This window comes from Ciconia boyciana, chromosome 4 (assembly GCF_034638445.1).
Source record: "Ciconia boyciana chromosome 4, ASM3463844v1, whole genome shotgun sequence".
In the NCBI taxonomy this organism is placed as follows: Eukaryota; Metazoa; Chordata; class Aves; order Ciconiiformes; family Ciconiidae; genus Ciconia; species Ciconia boyciana.
The window spans coordinates 53,119,404-53,138,738 of record NC_132937.1 but is presented as its reverse complement, the minus strand read 5'-3'; the positions used below and the strand labels follow the sequence as shown (position 1 = coordinate 53,138,738).

Here is a 19,335-nt window from a genome sequence, read left to right as displayed (position 1 = left end):
GATAAACTGAGTAAGATCCACATTGGTCACCTATTTTGTTTACAGCTACTAGCATAATCTCCTAATAATTGCATAATATTTAGTACTAATTAGGGGCCGTATTTTGAAAATCTTAGTCGCTATTAACACAGTGAGACATTTTGACTGCATGAAAGCATGGATTAGATTCCTTGCCAATTTACATTTTATCTTTTCAAAAATTATGCATCTATTAGGCTTCCAACACAGTAGAACTAGAGTATTTGCTATTTGCAAAATTTATATCAGTTTCCAAATACAAAGTAAAAAGTGTTCTTTGCCTTGAGATGCTTACATTTGAAACCTAAACTCAACAGACTGAGATTAACATAATGTCCTGGCTGAGTAATCAGCCCTGATTCCATAGAGATATTTTTGGTAGATAACAGTTTTAGAATTATGGCTTCATAGAGTTGAGGGGATTAAACAACTTTTGTCTTTTAACTGGGCTGTCAGAGGCTAATTGAAACCACTGATGAGATAAAGAGTAGAAACTGAAGGCAGTAGGTCTTCCTATGTTTTCACAATAAAGTGTTACTTTCTTCAGAGAGCATTGCCAGCATTGCCACTGTAACTTTGTGCAGCGTGCAGAGGACAAACCAAGTGTGCCCTGCTGTGTTAGTTACATAAACATGAGACGCCATGCCGAAGTGCATCTGATACGTGGTGTATGCAGATGGATATATTTCTATTATTTTAGGCAAAGAGGGGCTCTGAACCATTAGAGACTGGTTTAATCATGCAAGTGATACACTTGGCTTAGGGGCCTGGCAGAAATGAATGCTGCATAAATGCCCTCAGAGCACCTAGTGTCAGCTGAGGCATAATTTGTGGTGGTTTTGGCAGAAGCTTCTGGACCCTGTTTGAGGAAAAGGTGAAGTAAGAGCAAGGGTCTGCAGAAGGACTAATGGAAGAGGTGACCAGAGAGAAACAAAGCTACTCACAATACTGATACCAACAGTTAAAAGAGATAGGTCTCTCCTTCCTTGTCCCAAATTCAGTTCAAATCTGTAACACCTATTCTTTAATATCAGGAATGTCTAATATCATGGATTATATTAAAGCTGCTAGAAGTACCTGTGCCATCTTGCTATAGAAAAAAGTAAGATATTTGGCATTTGTAGCAGCCACAGATTATAAGCAGGCTCTTTCCTGAGGCTGTGAAGCAGTGTCCTGACTGCGGTTCCGTATCTTCACTAGGGTTATTCCTTGCACTGGTTGAATTGCAGCCTCAGTTGATGATATGCTCGCATCTTCTGTTGTCATACAGAAATCAACGCAGTCTTGTCCCTACAGACTTCAGAATTTAACTGAAACACAATAAAGGAACAAGAAAATGTGGAGAATGGACTATCACCATAGCTAATCTGACAATAAATGTGGCCAGAGTGGTCATTCCTTATAATAAAAAAAATTGCAGTTTATAATAAAGACTTTTATTCTGTCTTTTTATTATTTTTATGAGAGACACATTAGAATTTGGACTTATGTAGAGTGAGTCAGAGATATACATTTGACTGGAGATTCATTTTTATATATTCCACCAAAGAAATTTTAAGTACATGTGTGGGTGTGAAAAAAACCCATCATGAACCTCTTCTGCCCCATTTTCAAATTATCTGAAAGAACTTTAAGGAAAAAAATTGTGTTACATAAATTCTGTGGAATAGGGCTTTATTTCTTGTGGAAGCTGGCACCCAAATAGAGAATTAAGTTACTACCTTGAGTACTATGGCAAAGCAGAAACTGAATTTCTAAATGCCACTCCTGTTTCTAACCACAGGGACTGAATTGTCTCTGTAGAGAATTTAATATGAGGTATTGCTAGTGTTCCACGATTAAATTCTTCTGTTATTTCATATTTTTGTGCACTGTTTTTTGCCAAAGATGCCAGGAGCACTGTGAGTTCCCAGTAAGAGGAACAATTTGTAGACATTAGTTCATAACTATGGTTGCTCAATAAGAAAAAACCATGAATGACAGGTTACACTGCAGCTCCTTTGTCAAAGTGTTCTCTGCATTTTAGTCATTGCACTCTGCAAACCTCATTTCAGTAACAATGGTTCTTCTTCTGCTTACTGAAATGACTGTCAGTAATGTCAGGTCATAATCTGCTTGCACAACCCTTAGTGATTTGAAATAGATGCAGGCCTGCCTATGATTCTTTTATGATTGTCCTACAAGTATTGACCAAGTTTTGAGAGAGAATTTTCTAGACCTTGCTTTAGGGCCATGATGGAAGGACAAAGGAAAGGAGTGCTGGTGGCCAGGCTTCAGATAAAGAGTCTTTCGTATGAACTGCCTAATTCCCTGAACACGCTATGTGGATCTCTGTGTGTGAGCCAAAACGTAGTTGATGGAAATAGCAGAGTTCATATAGCGGCCTTTCTTTCTGTGCCCAATTTCCCTACCCAGTGCAGGCAGCCATTTGCTACCACGTCAAGTAAAGGCGAGTTTCTCCCAGAATTATGCTTTTGTATGAAGGTGCACATGTTTCCACTAGTTCTGCCTGGGAAGAAGTCTGCATTCAACCCCTTGGGAAAGCTTCCATGCAGATGGTGGTATGGGAGCCCCCAGAGCCAGCCCCTGGCAACCGAATAAGCAGTTTATTCCAGCTCTTTTGAGGAGGAGGAACAGAAGGGTTGTACTAGTTTGATACCTCAGCATCCAAGCCCCATGAACTCAGTGGAGGACTGTCATTTCAGATGCTTCTCCAGAGATACAGGAACCTGAACAAGCAGCCAGAAAACTTTTAACTGAAGATGTGAATTCACTCACTCACTGCCTTCTCAGGACTCTGCAGCTGTCTCCTCTGGCACTAGCCCCTGCATTGATTCCAAATCCTAAATAGGAAAGGATTCTTATTGTTGTGGAGGAGGAGTCAGACAGGCACCCAGATGTTAATTCTCTTGCAACTTCCACTGGGCTTTTGTTGGTGCTAAATGTCTATCCTCCGTCAAGGAGTTAATATTATTTATATTGCTCAGAGATACTACCTAATATTGGTTCTTGGCTTTTCAGTTCTCAATAGTCCATGCTGTTTCTTCAGACCGCTATCCTACCCTGTCTGGTTTTGAGCCAAACCCCCAGTACTCCAGGCATCCTCCCTCAGAAAAATGGTTGACTGAGGTTTTTTTTTTTCTGTATAGCTCTGTTTCCCAACATGTTCTATGCAGGCAGAATTCTGATTTACAGGGCTGATTTTCGAATGTTCTACTATCTCCTTTCTACCCTGTCAGCAGATTAAAGGTTAATGGAGTACATACATTTCTAGACATCTAGAACCTGCTTGCTACCTTCACCCATTCTGTCATCCAAGGATTGACTGATTAGCTTAAAGAAAACGTAGTTTATAACATGCAAGGCCACTGTTCCTGACCCAAGCTTAAAGAATGTGGCAGGATCGCAGAGTGTTTTCTTTCTCGTTGAAAGTGTTCAGGACTGAGGATTATTTGGAACAGCTTGAACCAAGCCTTCTGTGATACATTTAGGAAGTGGTGAGGTGCCTGGTATGCTGGGGAAGTATGTACACAATGGATACCATTGATGGTTTTTCTGCAGAGATGAGCTTGAGAGGCGATCTTTCATCTTTCCCAGATGGACACTTTGTCAGCTGTCAGAAATAGGTAGAGCAGCGAAGAACCAAGGATATCACTTTTCTTCCTATCCTGTATCATGTTAATTTTAACTCCTTGAGAATTCTGAGGACCTGAAAAAGATAATAGATATGGTGCCTCATTCATTGTCTTTCTAAGCATTCAATTTTGCCTTGGCAGCTTAGTGGCCTCTTGGCATTGCCTTAGATTACTTCCTGGTGCCTAGCAGGTCAAGGGGAAACAATCCACTCTTAAAATAGAAAAGTCAACTAATTCCGAAATGATGTTTAAGTTGTATCAAAGTCAGTCCATGACAGCATCCATCTGAAGTGAAGGCAAGAAAATATGACTGGAACTCCAGGGTATGTCATGACTGATAGATGTTCTCAGCTATGCCCTAGAGACCCATCAGCTTGTGCTGTGTGTATGTTTCCTAATTTTTGTTGCAGTGATGATAGTGCTGCTGGTACCAAAAAATGTCCTTGCTTTAGTAGCCCCAAACAGACCATTGTCGCACCTTTAGTCAGAATTAAATTGTATTCTTCAACCCTGCATCCCTGAAAGACCTCTTGATCCCTGTGCAGCATAGCCATATTCCCTCCATCTGTAGCCTACATGCTCCTTGAGATTTGTGTCTAAGCTGCCTGTGAAAGATAATTAACAGAAGCAGATCATATATCTTAGAGAGCAGTCTGTATCTGTTTGTTTTGTAAACATGCCCATTTCACCATAAGAAAATTTTTAGGTCCATAAAACAAAAAAAATTCTGTACTGGTACTCTAGATTATCTGGGTATATATTTCAATCCAAAGACAGATATGTCACAAGAGGAATCTAAACTCTGCCACCTCTCAAGTAAATTTTACTCCAAAGTGTACTGTAAGCATTGGTTGTTTTCCTGCTTTTTTGAATGGATATGATACAACAGAGCTGTATAAAGCGGAGGTAAATACAAACTACTGTCTACCCCTTATCCTCCTTTTTCTGAATGGATATGATCCAATAAAGCAGCTCCTCTACCTGACTAGTTGATGCTGTGGTGAACTGTTAATAGATTATGTGGACAGAAGGGAGATTGGGGATTTTTCATTTAGGTGGAAGACTATTAGGAAAGACTCTACAGAGTTGTATAAAGCAGAATTTAGTGTAGAAATTACTTGTTGCTTCTTATCAGAAGGACTGAATGAGAAGAAACCCTGTTAAATGAAAAGAAGTTATTATAAGCATGGACAGGTCATATTGAGCACTAGAAAGCCTGGGCCACATACATATATTTGAGGTTGCAGGCATAGGTTTGTAAACTCTACAGCCTTGTACATAAATGCTGCATACGTTCACACTTATTCCAGGTAGAATTAAAAGTGGGCCCTTTAAAAAGATGGCAATACTTTTACAATTCATGGATTTGGGTCATGTAGATGCTGAAAATTTTCTGAAATGCAGAAAATTTCTGAGTGTACCTTTAAAAGAACCACTACGGATTTCTAGCAAAAAGGTCAGATTTTTCAGAACAGAAAAACAGTTTCTGGGAACTTTGTGTTCTGAGTGAGTATATTATCATCCATAGACTAAATTTAAAGTATTGTTTGCCTTCAGCAATGGAACAGCTTTGATTGCATATATGCTTACTTAACTTTAGTCTTTGCTCCAAATGCAATTCTTCACGCTGAACATTTACACCACTATGTTACTTATTCATGGCAAACATAAAGCAAACTTGACTTGACTCTGTATAGCCAAGCATATTGAAAAATATTTTGTATCTGTAAGGAAGCACTCCTTTTCCTTCCTTATCACCTAACACAAGTACTAATTGTAATTTAAATGAAAAGTCAAGATTATTTGCTATAACCAGAAGGAAATTCTGCAGACACCAGAACATCATTTGCAAAACTGCAGCTTTCCCCCCAAATTATCTACATCTTCACATCATGCTATAAACTAATCCGTAACAGGGTGGAGATTATAAAAAGTCTGTTCTGTGGGCAGCCTAGCCCACATTTGTCCAACATTGGATTTCTTTCTCTGAAGTATGTGATACTAACCACTGTTCACTGTGGCTGCTTTGGCATTTGTAAAATCTCTGTTGTTCTAGAAAACAGAGAATCAAGCTTGAATTTCCTAAAAACGTACGCGCTAAGTCAGACAAACCTGGAGTCCAAAGGAACTGCTGCTTTCTTTTGCATTCCAGAAACATGATTCTCAATGGAAAAATCACAGAAAAATTATTTTCAATGCCAATGACAGAAAGCATTCTTCATCAACAGATCTGTTAATCTGTTGTGCATTTTGAAATACAGCACTTGGATGTTGTTGTGTATTGATAGAATATCTTTCTAACCTGTGTTTATTTCCCCTGACCTCTGGGTGATTACACGTGGAGATATGGTTCCAGATGTTATGATGTAAGAACAAGATGCTATCTAACTAACAAAAGCACATCTCCTGGTCTTTCGGATGTGGTAACCTCTTTCTCCTCCTCCTCTTCTGTTTGCACCCTATATTTGTTGCTCGCGTGGTAATGTCTCATTCCCTTTGTAAACTCCTTGGGCAGAGGGACCTATCCTCTTGGGTCTTTCTGTAAAGCATCTGTGGAACCACAATGGCATGTCAATAATTATGATAACACAATAACCAGTCACGAGGGAGTGCTAGTCAACTCTCGTGACTTACAATCAATGTTGTGTTCTGCAGAACTAGGAATGCTTTTATGTCCTAATTTGGTTTACAAACGTCTGTAATGACCTGCATAAGGGACAGAACAAGGACACAAGGACAGTTGGTATTGGTTCCCTTTTTAATGCAAGTGCCAAAATAGCTGAGGGTGTATTTCCAGTTTTTTGAAAATGTTTCCTTGCCTGTTTGTCCAGTGCACTCTGTCCACTTAAATCAAAGGTAATTCAGCTGCAGAAGAATTAAAGCGAATAGTGAAGAAGGGCAAGGAGCACCAAAATTCTTTTTGGTGAAGTTGGCTGTGCTGCCTGTCACTCAGAACAAGACAAAGTAAGTAAATTCAGGTCTGAGAAATCTGTGCTCATAGTTTCAAAAATGAAAATGACAGGTAAACGCTTCTTGTACATAATTCCGCTGCACTATGCTTCCGATTAGTATTTGCAGCAATCCTGTCATTACACAAAAGGGTTAACAGAGGGCAAACGAGACACTTAATGTTTCCCTTTTCCCATCAGCGTTCTTTGTAAATCATCAAGGAAATACTTCTGCCTTTTCGTCCCCTTTTCTTTAATTACAGAAAAAATAAAATGCCACTAGAATACCAAAGTGCTGGTAGCTTTGGTAACTAGTCCCCTAAGCAAACTGTTCTGTCAGTAATCATAACCTAATTACCACAGGCAATTGGAAAGGTTGGGTTTGGGGTTTTTTTCTTTTTTCCTTTTTTTTTTGTTTGGATGGGGGGAGGGTACATAGGTGGAGGAAAGGCCTTTGGATTTAAACAGGGAACATTCAACAGTAACAATAGTGCGTATGTTTTAAAAAAACGCTGGAAATGTAAAAAAAAAAAAAAGGGGGGGGGGGAACCAAACCCAACCACCCTCTGGCAGACGATCAAGTGCCTGTTGAGACAGGGCAGCGAGTCGGTGGAACGCCGGAGCTGCCTGCTCAGTGTTGTGACTCTGCAGAAGTCCCAAAGTGACACATGCGTCCCAGCGCTGTCGCAGCGCTGAGGCGGGCCAGGGGTCACGGTTAAGAGCAGGGTGTTGCTGGATAAGGCTGAGGAAGCAGAGGTGGCCCCTCTGTGCTCTGTGTGTGGGTCTGTGTGCTCCTTTCCCGTCAGAGCTGGCCCAGCACAGCCAAAAAAGCGGTTCCTTGGCAGGGCTTAATGGCAGGATGATGTAGTCTGTTGTGACTAGTGCATTCCTTTCAGGTTAAACTAGGGAAATGGCATTGTGTTAAAATTCCAAGTCGCATGAATGTTTTATTGCCACAAGTGCATTCAGGCCTCAAGGGGAGTGTGTGTGGTGGGGAAAGGGGGAGGGAGGGTGACTTAGAGACTCGGGAACTATCAGAAGAGCACTTCCCCTGGAAAATTTTACCCGGCAGCGCGAAGCTGACGGGCTGCGATAGCCACTTAGGCAGGTTTCGCTTTTCCTAAGCTGCGGCTGTTTGAAATCTCGCAGTCCAGACAATTAGCAGCTGAAGAAAATATGACAAGACACACGCAAAGAGGCTGGGAGATAGAGGGGAAGGAATGCACTGGGAGGGAGCTGGGTTGCCTTCTCCTGTAAAGTGCCAGACCTCTCCCCCGGCCCCCTCCTGCTCCGCCGCCCCAGCCCAGAGCCCCGGGGGGGACGGTTTCCCCCCGTGTCTGCTGAAGGCCGGGAGTGATCTGTTAACTGTACACCACTGACTGGGAGGCCAAAGCAGCTCATGGTACTGTATGTTACCATTACTACTCCCTCATTCCTTTTTACATTTTTTAAACATCTCTTTGTGTTAATGGTTGACATGAATCAGGAGGATTTAATTTTAGACTGCAAAAGGGCAAAATGATGAAACGTAACAATGCTGCGCATTTGCGAGATTTTATTTCTTTAAGAGAATAAACTTACCCATCCAGTTTGCGTTAGTTGTAAGTAATGACTTCTAGCAAAGTTTAAACAGGATTGTTCAGCAGAGCAAGAGTAGGGAGTTTGGAACAACAGCCGTGCAGATACAGTCCTTGGAAAGAAACTTTGTTTTGAGTCATACTAGATTTTTTCAGTTTCTCTGTGTTTTTATATGGTCTCAGGCTATTCAAGTCATGTGCCATGCGTGATTTTTAACTGATTTTTTAATACATTACTCTGAAGTTCTCAGTTCAGAGCTCTTTGTAGTGTAAAATTATAGCATACATTTTACTATAATCATTTGTATGTACATGTACATTGTATGTACATACATTTGTATGCTGGTGATTAGTGTGAAAATAATCTGTGTGGATAAGTGTATGGAAGGGACCTAAGTGACATTTGAGGGTAGTCTGGATCTCTACAAGTCAGATTTTTTACAAAAAGGTAGGCACCTGTGTTTGGACAAGTTTGTCGTGGAATTTGTGTGCTCTTCACACACGTACACACAGAGCAACTCTCTTATGCTTCATGCATGTACTCTTGTAAAGTCACTGAAGTCAAAGAAGCAGCAAGAATGTAAGTGAAGACTGATTTGGTCCCTCATGGGACAAAATGCTCTAGATCTTTATGTGTTATGTCTTTATCTAAACATCTAGATCTGGGTGCAGAAATGTTGCTGTATACGTATAAGCACAGATATTTGTGTTTACAGAATATATGACACTAAAGACTGATGTGACAGGTTTTTGGTTTTACAAGTGAGAAATGATCACAGAGATCACAGAGAAGATTTAGTGTCTTGCAAACAGTCTTTTGCAATAACTGTGTCACTTCAAAGGTTATGTATAAACTTAAGTTTATTGTGGCTCATGTTGTTAGCATTCTTACTGCCAGACAGTTTGATTTCTTGCAAGGGTTCATCTGGCCATGTATTATATATTCGCTTTCTGAATGATATGGTATCAGTGATATCAAACATTACATGCAAGGATTTGTATCTGCAAGAGTTCGTAAAAACTAATGATGATGCTTAATACTGACAGGTTAGCATGGAAACTAGAGAAAGTAAGCCTACTGTACTTAAAATAAGACAAAATTTTATAAATAAAGAGAATTCTTCCATCTTATGTAAGTATGTACATAGCCTGTCTGTACATGTGCGAGTATGTTTATATATGTAATTTTGTACTGATATGTACAATTTACTCTTTCTGAATTCTGCAGTTAAACATTAGTGCAGTATACCTTAGCAGCAAAGATAAATACTTGACTTGTTTGAAGTCTGTTACATTATAAAGCAGATGCACACTCTATAATTTCTCATTTGACCACATATCTGCCAGGAAATCCAGTTATATATGACATTTTTCCTTTAAAGAATGTAACCCTAGGAAAGAAAAGAAATCCCCAGACAACCTATAATAAACTATATCCTGTGTTATCTATTGCATAAGAACTGTTAGGACATCTACATTTGGCTGTATGCTTTATTTCTTTTGCTTGCATAAAATGAGACAATTTTGTCAGATAAACAAGATGTTAATCTGATTAGTTCCCATTTATGATGGTTTGGTTGTGGTGTTTTTAAACAGTTAAATTGACAAGGCTTATGGAGGGTCATAAACTCAACAAGGAGTCAGCCATAAAGGAAAAGAATGATTTATAAATGGAATAATTACTTCAAATTTCAGAAACCCTCGTTAACACCTTTGATAAATTCTAAACAATATGCACTTTGAGTATGCATTAGCTGTTTTGGACTATGTTGAGTACAAACTTTTAAGAGTTTACTTATGATGACCTGCAAATGAAAATTTTAAAATGACAGTTATTGAAGATAAGTGGATAGTGGTATATGCTCATATAATGTATGTAAGTATTTATTTATGCTACTATTTGTAACCATTAAAAATAACTTCCCAAGTCAATTGCAGTAATTTATAACTCTTTCCTAAAAACTGAGATGCAGAAAACTTCGGAAATATTCTGCAAATAGATTTCACATATCGTTCTGAAAAGAGGTAATTTGACAGAATGTCTTATTTTACATTGCTAGCTACAAGTCTGATGGAAAAATGAAACAAAATTCTTAATTATTTTAAAAACACAAGTTCCAATTTGTCTGTATGCGTAGTAATGTGGAAGTACAACTAACTCTGACTTTTCCACTCCAGTCAGAACTAGCATTTCATACATTTTGCAGTCACTTTTCTCAAGGTGCAAAATGGTAGAGAACCATTTTGGTTTTACTGTTATGTTAAAAAGAGAATAATGTGCGCTACACAATGGCTGGGAATTTCAGGGACTGCTAAGCATTAATCGCTAAGCATGTTTTGGATTTCACAAAATAGTGAGCCTGGTGTAAAGATGAAGAGATTAAAAATAATACATTTAACATGAATTTTTTTGCCTTTTGATACTTTGGAATACGCTGACTTCAGGCTTTTATATTTTGGTTTGCAAATACAAAGCAGAAACTAACACTCTATTTTACTTTGATGCTTCCCGTAGTTGGGTCTTCACCAAAAAAGTTTAAAAAAAGTTATTTTGAGGTGCATACATATTCATACACACACATACGTATGCATATATCTATATACACACATCTAGAAACACATCTGTATAGACATCTATATATTCATGCATGTATATACTCATTTAATTATGCTACTATAAGCTGTAATGTAGACTTGTTTAAACCAGTTTAGATTTTGGTGTAACGATGTTGAACTAAACCAGTAATTCAATGAATAATGGCTCGGAATATGATCTAGTTTTGTAAGTCAGCTGAGCTACAGTAATTAGCTCCATCCACTTACCACAACAAATGTGAGGTAAAAACGTGTGAGCAAAAATCTCTTTCACAGAACCTTAACTGTCCACATTTTATCTCAGGTTTACAGTGGGCAATAAATGCACATGCATTTAGGTACCATGGTTAAGCTGATATACAACAATTTTTTAAACCATGATAATTCAATTGTGTGTCTGAACTCAAAACTAGATCTCTGTGAACATGGGTTGAACTTGATTAAATATATCTACATCAGGGTTTTGGAGTACTACAACTGGATCCATTTTTAAGTGGATTCATATGTTTTGAAGCAACCTTCCTAATAAAGACAGGTCTTGAAAGATGATGACTTATATTTATTTTCTGTAGAAAGATTCTTTGTTTGCAATAATAAGAAAGTTTAAATTGTCACTTTAAGAATTCTTTCTTGATAGGTCTTGAGATATCATTTAAGGATGAATATGTATCTCTCTTGTGTTCATGGTGTGCATACCACATCAAGAAAAGTTAATCAAAAGAAAAAAATCTTGCAGATACAGAACTGAATATTATCAGTTGTACAATTCTTTACATAGGGCTTTAAGTCCAGTCTTTATATACCATACTTGCACGTGGCAGTCAGTACTATACTGAATTTAAAAAAAAAAAAAATCAGTGACTGCTCATCACTTTTACACATGAATTTTTTCATGCTTCCACCTCTGTTAAAGATGTGGCATTTGTTTTGTGGGTTTTCAGTATATTCTTTTACACTTTGGTCAAAATCTTCCCAGCTGTTTTAGAGTTTTAGAGAATTGCAACATTTTATTTTGCAGGTAGCTCAAAAAAACCCCCCATAACTTTTAACCTTGTTATGTAAATAATTCTTGTTAACAAGTTCTTTCAAGGCCAAATTTGAAAAAAATTATTTGGATATTTGGGCTATGAATAAGCAAAGCATTTAGGCATGGAGTGTTGTTTCATGTGCTTAGAGTTATGTACTTGGCTTATATATGGAGTCTGCATTAGGAAGGACTGGAAAATGAGAAATAGAAGAAACAATCTGTACGTGTATCTACAGGAAAACTTTGACAGAAAGGTACATAAATTATTTGTTGTTTCATGTTGACTTTGTAGCAATGTTGATAGTTTGTTAGCTTTGTTACTTGAGAGAACTTACCGTCTGACTGTGCCCACAAAAATCATCAGCAAAATCAGACAGTGTTAAGGCCCATAAATAAAATGCAAATTGGAGCAAGTACATATGCTTTAATTTCTTTTCACTGTTTTTGTTCTTTACTCTTTCAGAAAAAAAAATATTTTCAGGGATCAGATACTTTCAGTCTTGTCAAGATAAAACTCCCATCGCAGGTTTGGAAAATTTCCTTTTCTTGTCTTGTAGAATTGTTTCCAGAATTACTTTAGAATGTAGACTCTTTGCTAGTGAATTATTAAGTTTAGTTATTTTTGGACTGGTTTTAGCTGTTTTCTTGTATCTTTAGGTAAGCGCTTAACCTCAACCTAAGCAGGGATTTTCAGAGCTACGTAGGACAGGACAGTGTGGACCATAGGCAGGCTTAGTGATATCCTTTCATTTGGGCAGTATGTTTTCAGCAGATTGCTCCTCTACCTTGTTAGACTCGACTATGAAGTGGAAGGCAGAAACACACACCCCTGCATCTTCTGGGTGTGGACTAAGCCTGAACTTCCTTGGCACCACAGCTGACAAAGTATTGAGGCCACTTCCAGGCACTACTTTTTACCTGTACACCCCCACCCCACCCCCGTTTTATTAACAGGCCTGTAAAAACATGTATAAAACAAACAAACAAGGTTCTCCAGGGAGTAGGCTGTCTTTAACAAAGAGAGAGAAGCAAACAAACAGGTTGCTCTTTACTTGGAAACTGAAGAAGGATGATAAAATATTAGGAAAGAAATTAATCTCGTTCTTGTTTTGATCTTGCATGTGAACTGATTTTTCACAGTAGAAGTGCTGCATAAACACTGTCACTTGGTTAGTGTTATTTGTGGTCGGCTGAGCAGTGATAAGGACAATAAAACGTGCCAACAGTTGTTCTGATTTACAGAGTAATGCATACTCCTCCCTTTTACATGTCTGGCATTATCTCAGGGACTAAATACCTCATTAAAAGACTTAGGGCATTAATATTTAGTTTATTTATTTAGGTAGTCTTCCTCTCTACTGCCAAACAACTGGTGCTTGCCACAGACTGAGGTGGACTCAGTTGACTGATACAGACATGGGAGCCACCACATCATTTACACCACAAGTGTAAATTACTAGCCAGTTCAGTTCCAGTACTTTTCAACCTTCAACAATTTAAATTGGCAGGGCTTATGTGTAGACCTCAGAATGACAGAAAGATAGGAAGGCGAGATGAATCCGATCTTACATCTATTGTGAAGATTCTTCATCATCCTCCAAAAAAAATGAGAGCTGCTGGATACGCTGTTTGTTGGGGAATTTTACTGTGTTTCTGTTCCATCCAATAGTATATCATCTCCTCAGCCCTTTGCTGGAAGTCCCATTAATCTTTGACCAAGAACATGATGAAGATTTTAGACACAGTCTAATTGCAAAGCAAAAGTAAAATACTTCTCTTCTGAGGCTTTTAAAAATTCGTATAACAGAGAGGGAAAAGTTTTTAAATTAATGACTATACTCAGTAACAGAGCTGTGTATTGGTAGTGTTCTTATTTCTCATGAAGCAAATCATGTTCACTCTCTTTTCCTCCTCCATTCACCACAACCAAATTCATGCCTCACCTACAAAGAAAACCACCTTGATTCATTGATCTCACTCCAAAGACTATATTATTATATTCTGACCCAAATAACTTGTTAATTTAATATTATGATTTTACTGATACACTGCCCATTTCTTAGAAAGCTGCACTAAGAAGGAAGCCACGTAATAAAAAATCTATTGAATTTTCTTATAAAATGTGCTTTAAATTGTTGGTGAGAAAACATGTTTGTAACATTTTATATGACAGCAACATGTAGGATAGTTGCAAATTTGGAACCGGCTTTAAGTATGGCCTTCAACAATGCATTACTTACAACAGTATCTTTTAGATCAGAGATTTTTTTTTTTCCTCCATGCTTTGTTTCTTGGGGTTTTTCTTTTCTTCCAGGCTGCATCTTCTGTTGCAATTTTCTGTTAGTGATGAAAACATTCTATACTGTATTGAAAATCTCTCCTTCATGGTAGTCAGTGTATTGATATGCAAAGTGTCATTACACTACTGACTGAAATGGTATTTCTGCCAAAGTCCTTAAGCCCCACAGGTAATTGTACCTGAGTTCCTTGATCTGCACAGGTGCCTTCTCTGACTGTAATATCTTAAATCTCAGAACTGAAGCAAGTGCTGCAAGCTTTGCCTTCTGCTTCAGAAAACCTTTTCGTGGATCTTTTTGGGCTAGCTACATGAGTGTGGGGACCATCTGCTGATTCATCCTTGCATTTGCTCTGTTTGTCTGAAAGCATGCCTGTCAGTCAAGGCTAAGGTTCTGTTGGTGCCAATGGGCCACAGCAGTAGCTTCCAATGAGGGAAAAAAACAAACATATCAGACTGTAGTCTAGTGTGCCTTAGGTGAAGAATAAAAATTGTTAGAGGAAAAGGACAGAAATTGCCTCTATAAAATAGGGAAAAGATTGAAATGAATACTATCCTCTCCCCTTTTTCTGAACTTTCGGTTCAGTCTCGGTATCCAGACTCCTGGCACCATCTCTGGGACTGCAGAACATGCTGGTGCTTCCCCAGGAGTCTCAGGGGTGCTTTCCGGCAACCCTCAAGCCCCTTTGGAACTACAGAAAAATTTCCACAGTGACAGTGACATTCCCACAGTGGTGGCATGTCTTCCGACCAGTAGTCTGCCTGTTGCAGAGTTTCCCTATGACCTGTTCAAATTTCATTACTCTTAACCTTTCCTTGATGGTCACTGGCATTGGCCTCAAAAGGTGCTCTGAGTCTCACTGTTATTTAGAAGAAGCATCTGGTGCTGGGCATTTTCCATTAGCTGCACCAGTCATTGAAGTGTCTTTCACTTTTACCTCTTGTCGCTGCTTCTCTCCTTTTGGCCTATCTTTTCAACTCCTGGTCAGAAGAGCATCACTCCTAATTTATTCCATGGTCAGGTCCTTATTGCCCCTGGACAGACTTGGTATGGGAAGGCAGTATGTACATGTATGTCCATGTCTGAGTGGGGAGGGGAAGAGCAAAGGATTGGGCTCCTACAGGATGTTTTTCCTGTAGCTCAGAATAAGTATTACCTCAAAAACCCCTATTGACATAAAAGGCTGTGCCCCCTGCTCCCGCCTCCCCTTATTTCCTGGGTGGGTGGGTGGGATAAAGGTCAGGAAGGATAGATGGGGAAAAGCCTTTACGCTTGTTGTTCTATCTTCTGTTTCTGCTGATGATACACAAAGCAAGTTGTAAATAGCTCCTTCACACAGAGTTGTTATTCCTTTGAGAGAGATACTGCACAGTAGCTGTGCTCTCACCACTGCCATGCCCCAGGGATTGGAGAGGGACACTTTAAAGACCCTTTTCATTCATTTCTGCATTTTTGACAGAAAGAAATTTAGCTTTGTATCAGACAAATGTCATCCAATCATTAAAGCTTGAACATTATTTCAAAAATTTTAGTAGCAGTCAGCACAGTATCAAACAATCTCAGACTATGAATTTGCATGACATATAGAGTCCAAAGTGTTTGAATCCTCATACACTGCCTGCTGTCTGCACCACAGCACACGAACAAAAAGGACCAAAGAAAAAAAGACAGGTCAGGTACAAATTTCATTTGAAATAAAAGTAATAACAGGAGTAATAACAGGTTTTAATTCCATTTATTCTCCCGTCAGTCAAACGAGGTTCACAAACCTGGAAAATATTAGAATTCATGAAGTGAAAGACACTAAATGCTTGGCTAATTATACTTGTTCTCAAGCTGGTTTTAATATTTTTACCACTTGGGAATATAGATGACAAAACAGATTGTAGTGTACATTTCTGTATTGAACTTATCAGAGAATAGTTTTTAATTCCTGGGAGATAAACTTTCTCTGACATGTTTTTGTGTGACTTAAAATGTGTTCAGGGAGCTTCAGTGTGTACAGGTGTCTATTTGCTAACATTCAGAGTACTGTCTCCAACTTCTTGTCTTCCCTAGTGTTTGAAATACGATGCTGGTTGTATTGTTAATTTTTATACTTTAAAGTCAATACAGTCCTCAAGTTTTAATATACCTATCACTGATGCAAAACTTACCATCTTCTACCCTGGAGTTCTGCAGATATCAAGGGCTGTTTTGGAAAATTCAGGTCTAGTTTGAACCTTAATATAACGGATCATTGCATATAGTAATTAGGAGTGGAGGGAGTCCAGGGAGTCTAGAGAGCTAAGGTGCAGAACAGATCCAGAAATTACTTTGTGCTGTATTGCTATGCATATTGTTTTGAACAATTACAGTGATGATCATGAGCAGAAAAGCAAGATGGTGCAGTGGGATGAAGAAAGATCACAGACTTACTAATTTTTGTTGGTCTATGAAGCACTTGCTGGTGGCTTATGGAGAGCTGAGCCATGTGATGCTGGCTTTCTTCTTTGCTTTCTGCTGCTGAATTGCATGAACATTTTCCTGCTTGTACTTTTCCATGTACACAATAATTGTGGGATGGTAAGTAACTGCAGGTGGGAGGGGAGGTGCTCCCCATGACCATAAATGGGAGGAGAAGTGGTCCGCACAGCATTTTGTCTCTTAAGATGGTGTCCATGCTCTTAAACAACATGAGAATCCTTGAAGCAGAGGAGAAAGAAAAGCTGGAATATAAATGCAGAGAGGTGTGAGCCCGTTTATGTAGGGTACTTTAGTTAAAGAAGAACAGAAAGATGCAGTAATGGAAAATAAAAAGTCACTGGGGTTGAGCTGGCCACACTGAATAGGAAAGTACAAGGTGAGAGCTGAAGAAAGATGACTTAATGGCTTGAAAAAGGGTAATGGAGAAAGTCCCGTATACATGTAACAGTGCAAGTGGAAAGAAAAAGGACCGATAAGAGAAGTGAGGACTGAGACCATGTTATTTAGTAGCTGCAGGGTGTTAAAATACATTGTCAAAATGAATCACCGGAGTGCATTCAGATCCACTGGAAATTCAGATGTGAAGGTACTTCGTTAAGTCTTTCTGCCTCCATGAAGAAATTTGAAAAATAGGGTGGTAATTTTGAATTAGATATGAAATTAGGGTCTGAATTGGAAACTGAGAACAATGATACAGTATTAATCTGCTTCCTGGAGAAAGTGACTGTTCTTGGGTGCAGTGTTTTGGGTCCTTTGTAGTTCAGGGTGCACTGAGCTAGACAGTGGCTGTAAAAGTCTGCATTACAATAACTAAGATAACCTGAGCTTTAAGATACAGGAATAAACACGTGTCATGTCACAGATCTAAGTGGCTGTGGGATACCCAAGTACAGGAGCTAGTGACTATACTAAAAAACACGATGGTCTTGTTATGAAGAGAACATAACTTGTAACTCTGAGGCTGTGGTAGTTGATTAGATAAGAAAAACAGCAACTTCATATAAAAGTCTGTCGCTCATTTAGAAAAAAAACAACTCTAACTTTAGTTTTTACAGTTAATAGTAGATTGAATAGATCTGTTTCTGAAGTCTTGGAAAAGATATATTTTTTTATATTCTGTGAGGAAATTTTAAGTCCTATGAATGCTTCATTTCAAACACAGAATTTTGCCTGTGTGGTAGTTTTCTCTAAAGTGAATACTTGTGCTAGATTAAAGAGGTCAGTTGTGGTGGCCACGTTGCGCTTGATGGTGAGATACCACGTTAATGTTTCAGATACTGTGACTCTCCATTCCTTGGATACATTCTTGGATTTCAGTTGCTAGACTGTCCAAAATGAAAGGACTTTCATGTGAAGCATGGGTTCTGTATCCATTTACATCAGTTCTGAAATGGATTTTCCTGAGAGCTATGGAATGGAATAAATGCTGGAGAAGCCAGGTGTCTGAACACTCACACTTTGTGCCATAAAACCTTCAGTCCATCACAAAGGAAGCTGACTTGTAATGCTGGAATATTGCAACTGTGTATCAGGCCACTACTGCTTTTTAGTCCGTCTGAGGTTAAGAGTTCAATGTAAACTAATGGTTTACATAGGGAAAGCATAAACATTGAGACAGGACCTGGTGCTATGTTTTAGCCTTCTTATCAAATTGCATTTCTGCTTTCATTTTGTTGTGATAGCTCTGGAATGCCTTTATGTCCTTCCTCCATTGCCATCTCTGTGTAGCCTTAGTGTTCATGTCTCTGCCATAGAAAATCTCCTGATCTGATGGAGATGTGTTATCCTTTTTCAGGTGCCTTCCTAAAGACACAGTCATTTTTCTTGGCCTACAAGCTCCAAAAAAAAAATCGTTGCATAGGAGTGCAGAAGGAAGTTGCTTGAAGAAATTCTCCCTTCAGTTTCAAGTGTAAATTGTCGTTTGGTATCTGTCTTCCAGACTTTCAAGTTCTTTGGACACAATAGGTGTCTTGCACAGTTGATATTTGACAAACAATGGCAGTGAGAAAAAAGGGTTTCTTGCCTTCAGGATTTTTTTTTTCTTTTTAAGGCATAATGTCTCAACAAAAGTCTCTTCCCACTTTGTTTTCCAGAGTAAGGACTTCCCAATCTATCTGTGGTATTTCAACTTTCTCCTTCCAGGTGGGACTAAAATTTTGTTCAGACTATCCTTTTTTTCTCTCATGACTTCTGCTCAATAATCCTGCTGGTGAGGGTAGAATATTGTTATATCTTGCTCATAGATTTGATTCTAAATCTCTCTAATATCTTAAACATCCTGTTTCACCAGTTTTTGAGAATGCCTGATCATAAATATTATCCTGTGAAGGCATCCTTTACATTTGAAATTATTTAAATTCTTGCCAAAAAAAAGTATATATGTATATTAGCAGCCAATGACAGAAAGATTTGTTTGTAGGAAAAGGTTTTAAACTGTTAATGACGACATTAAAAGTGTGTTTTATTTAAGGGTAGTAGTATACCTAGCACTATACGAACAAGCAATGTTAGATGGGCCCCTCCTGTAAACAGTCATAACCTAAACAGATGTTTGGAGTGATCCAGTTGTGAAACACTCAGTGGCCCTAGGATGACTGTCTCTCTGAGCATTGCGATTGACATTTAATGGTAGGACAGAGACGACTTTCCCTAGGTGGCTTAAGGTTTTTGTGCTTCACAGAAGAAATTAGTTGTTTTAAAGAACAAGTGGAATGCAGTGACAGCAACTGCCCAGGTGTGAAAAAGGACGTGGAAGAAAGTCTGAAGGCAAGA

At 38.7% G+C, this 19,335-nt stretch overlaps 1 protein-coding gene across 10 annotated transcripts in view; it reads left to right on the top strand.

Moving 5' to 3' along the window:
- The window catches only part of BNC2 (basonuclin zinc finger protein 2), a 350,887-nt gene that overhangs the window by 114,107 nt on the left and 217,445 nt on the right, over window positions 1–19,335 (top strand). Inside the window, exons 1-2 of one of the 10 annotated variants that reach the window (XM_072858924.1) lie at window positions 7,764–8,003; window positions 12,264–12,326. The exons of 8 other annotated variants lie outside the window; for them this stretch is intronic. In XM_072858924.1, coding sequence (XP_072715025.1) covers window positions 8,001–8,003; window positions 12,264–12,326 — 66 coding nt within the window. In that variant the 5' untranslated portion in view covers window positions 7,764–8,000. Of the gene's footprint in view, window positions 1–7,763; window positions 8,004–12,263; window positions 12,327–19,335 lie in introns of those variants that run through there. One more of the 10 variants, XM_072858927.1, reaches the window with a different exon arrangement.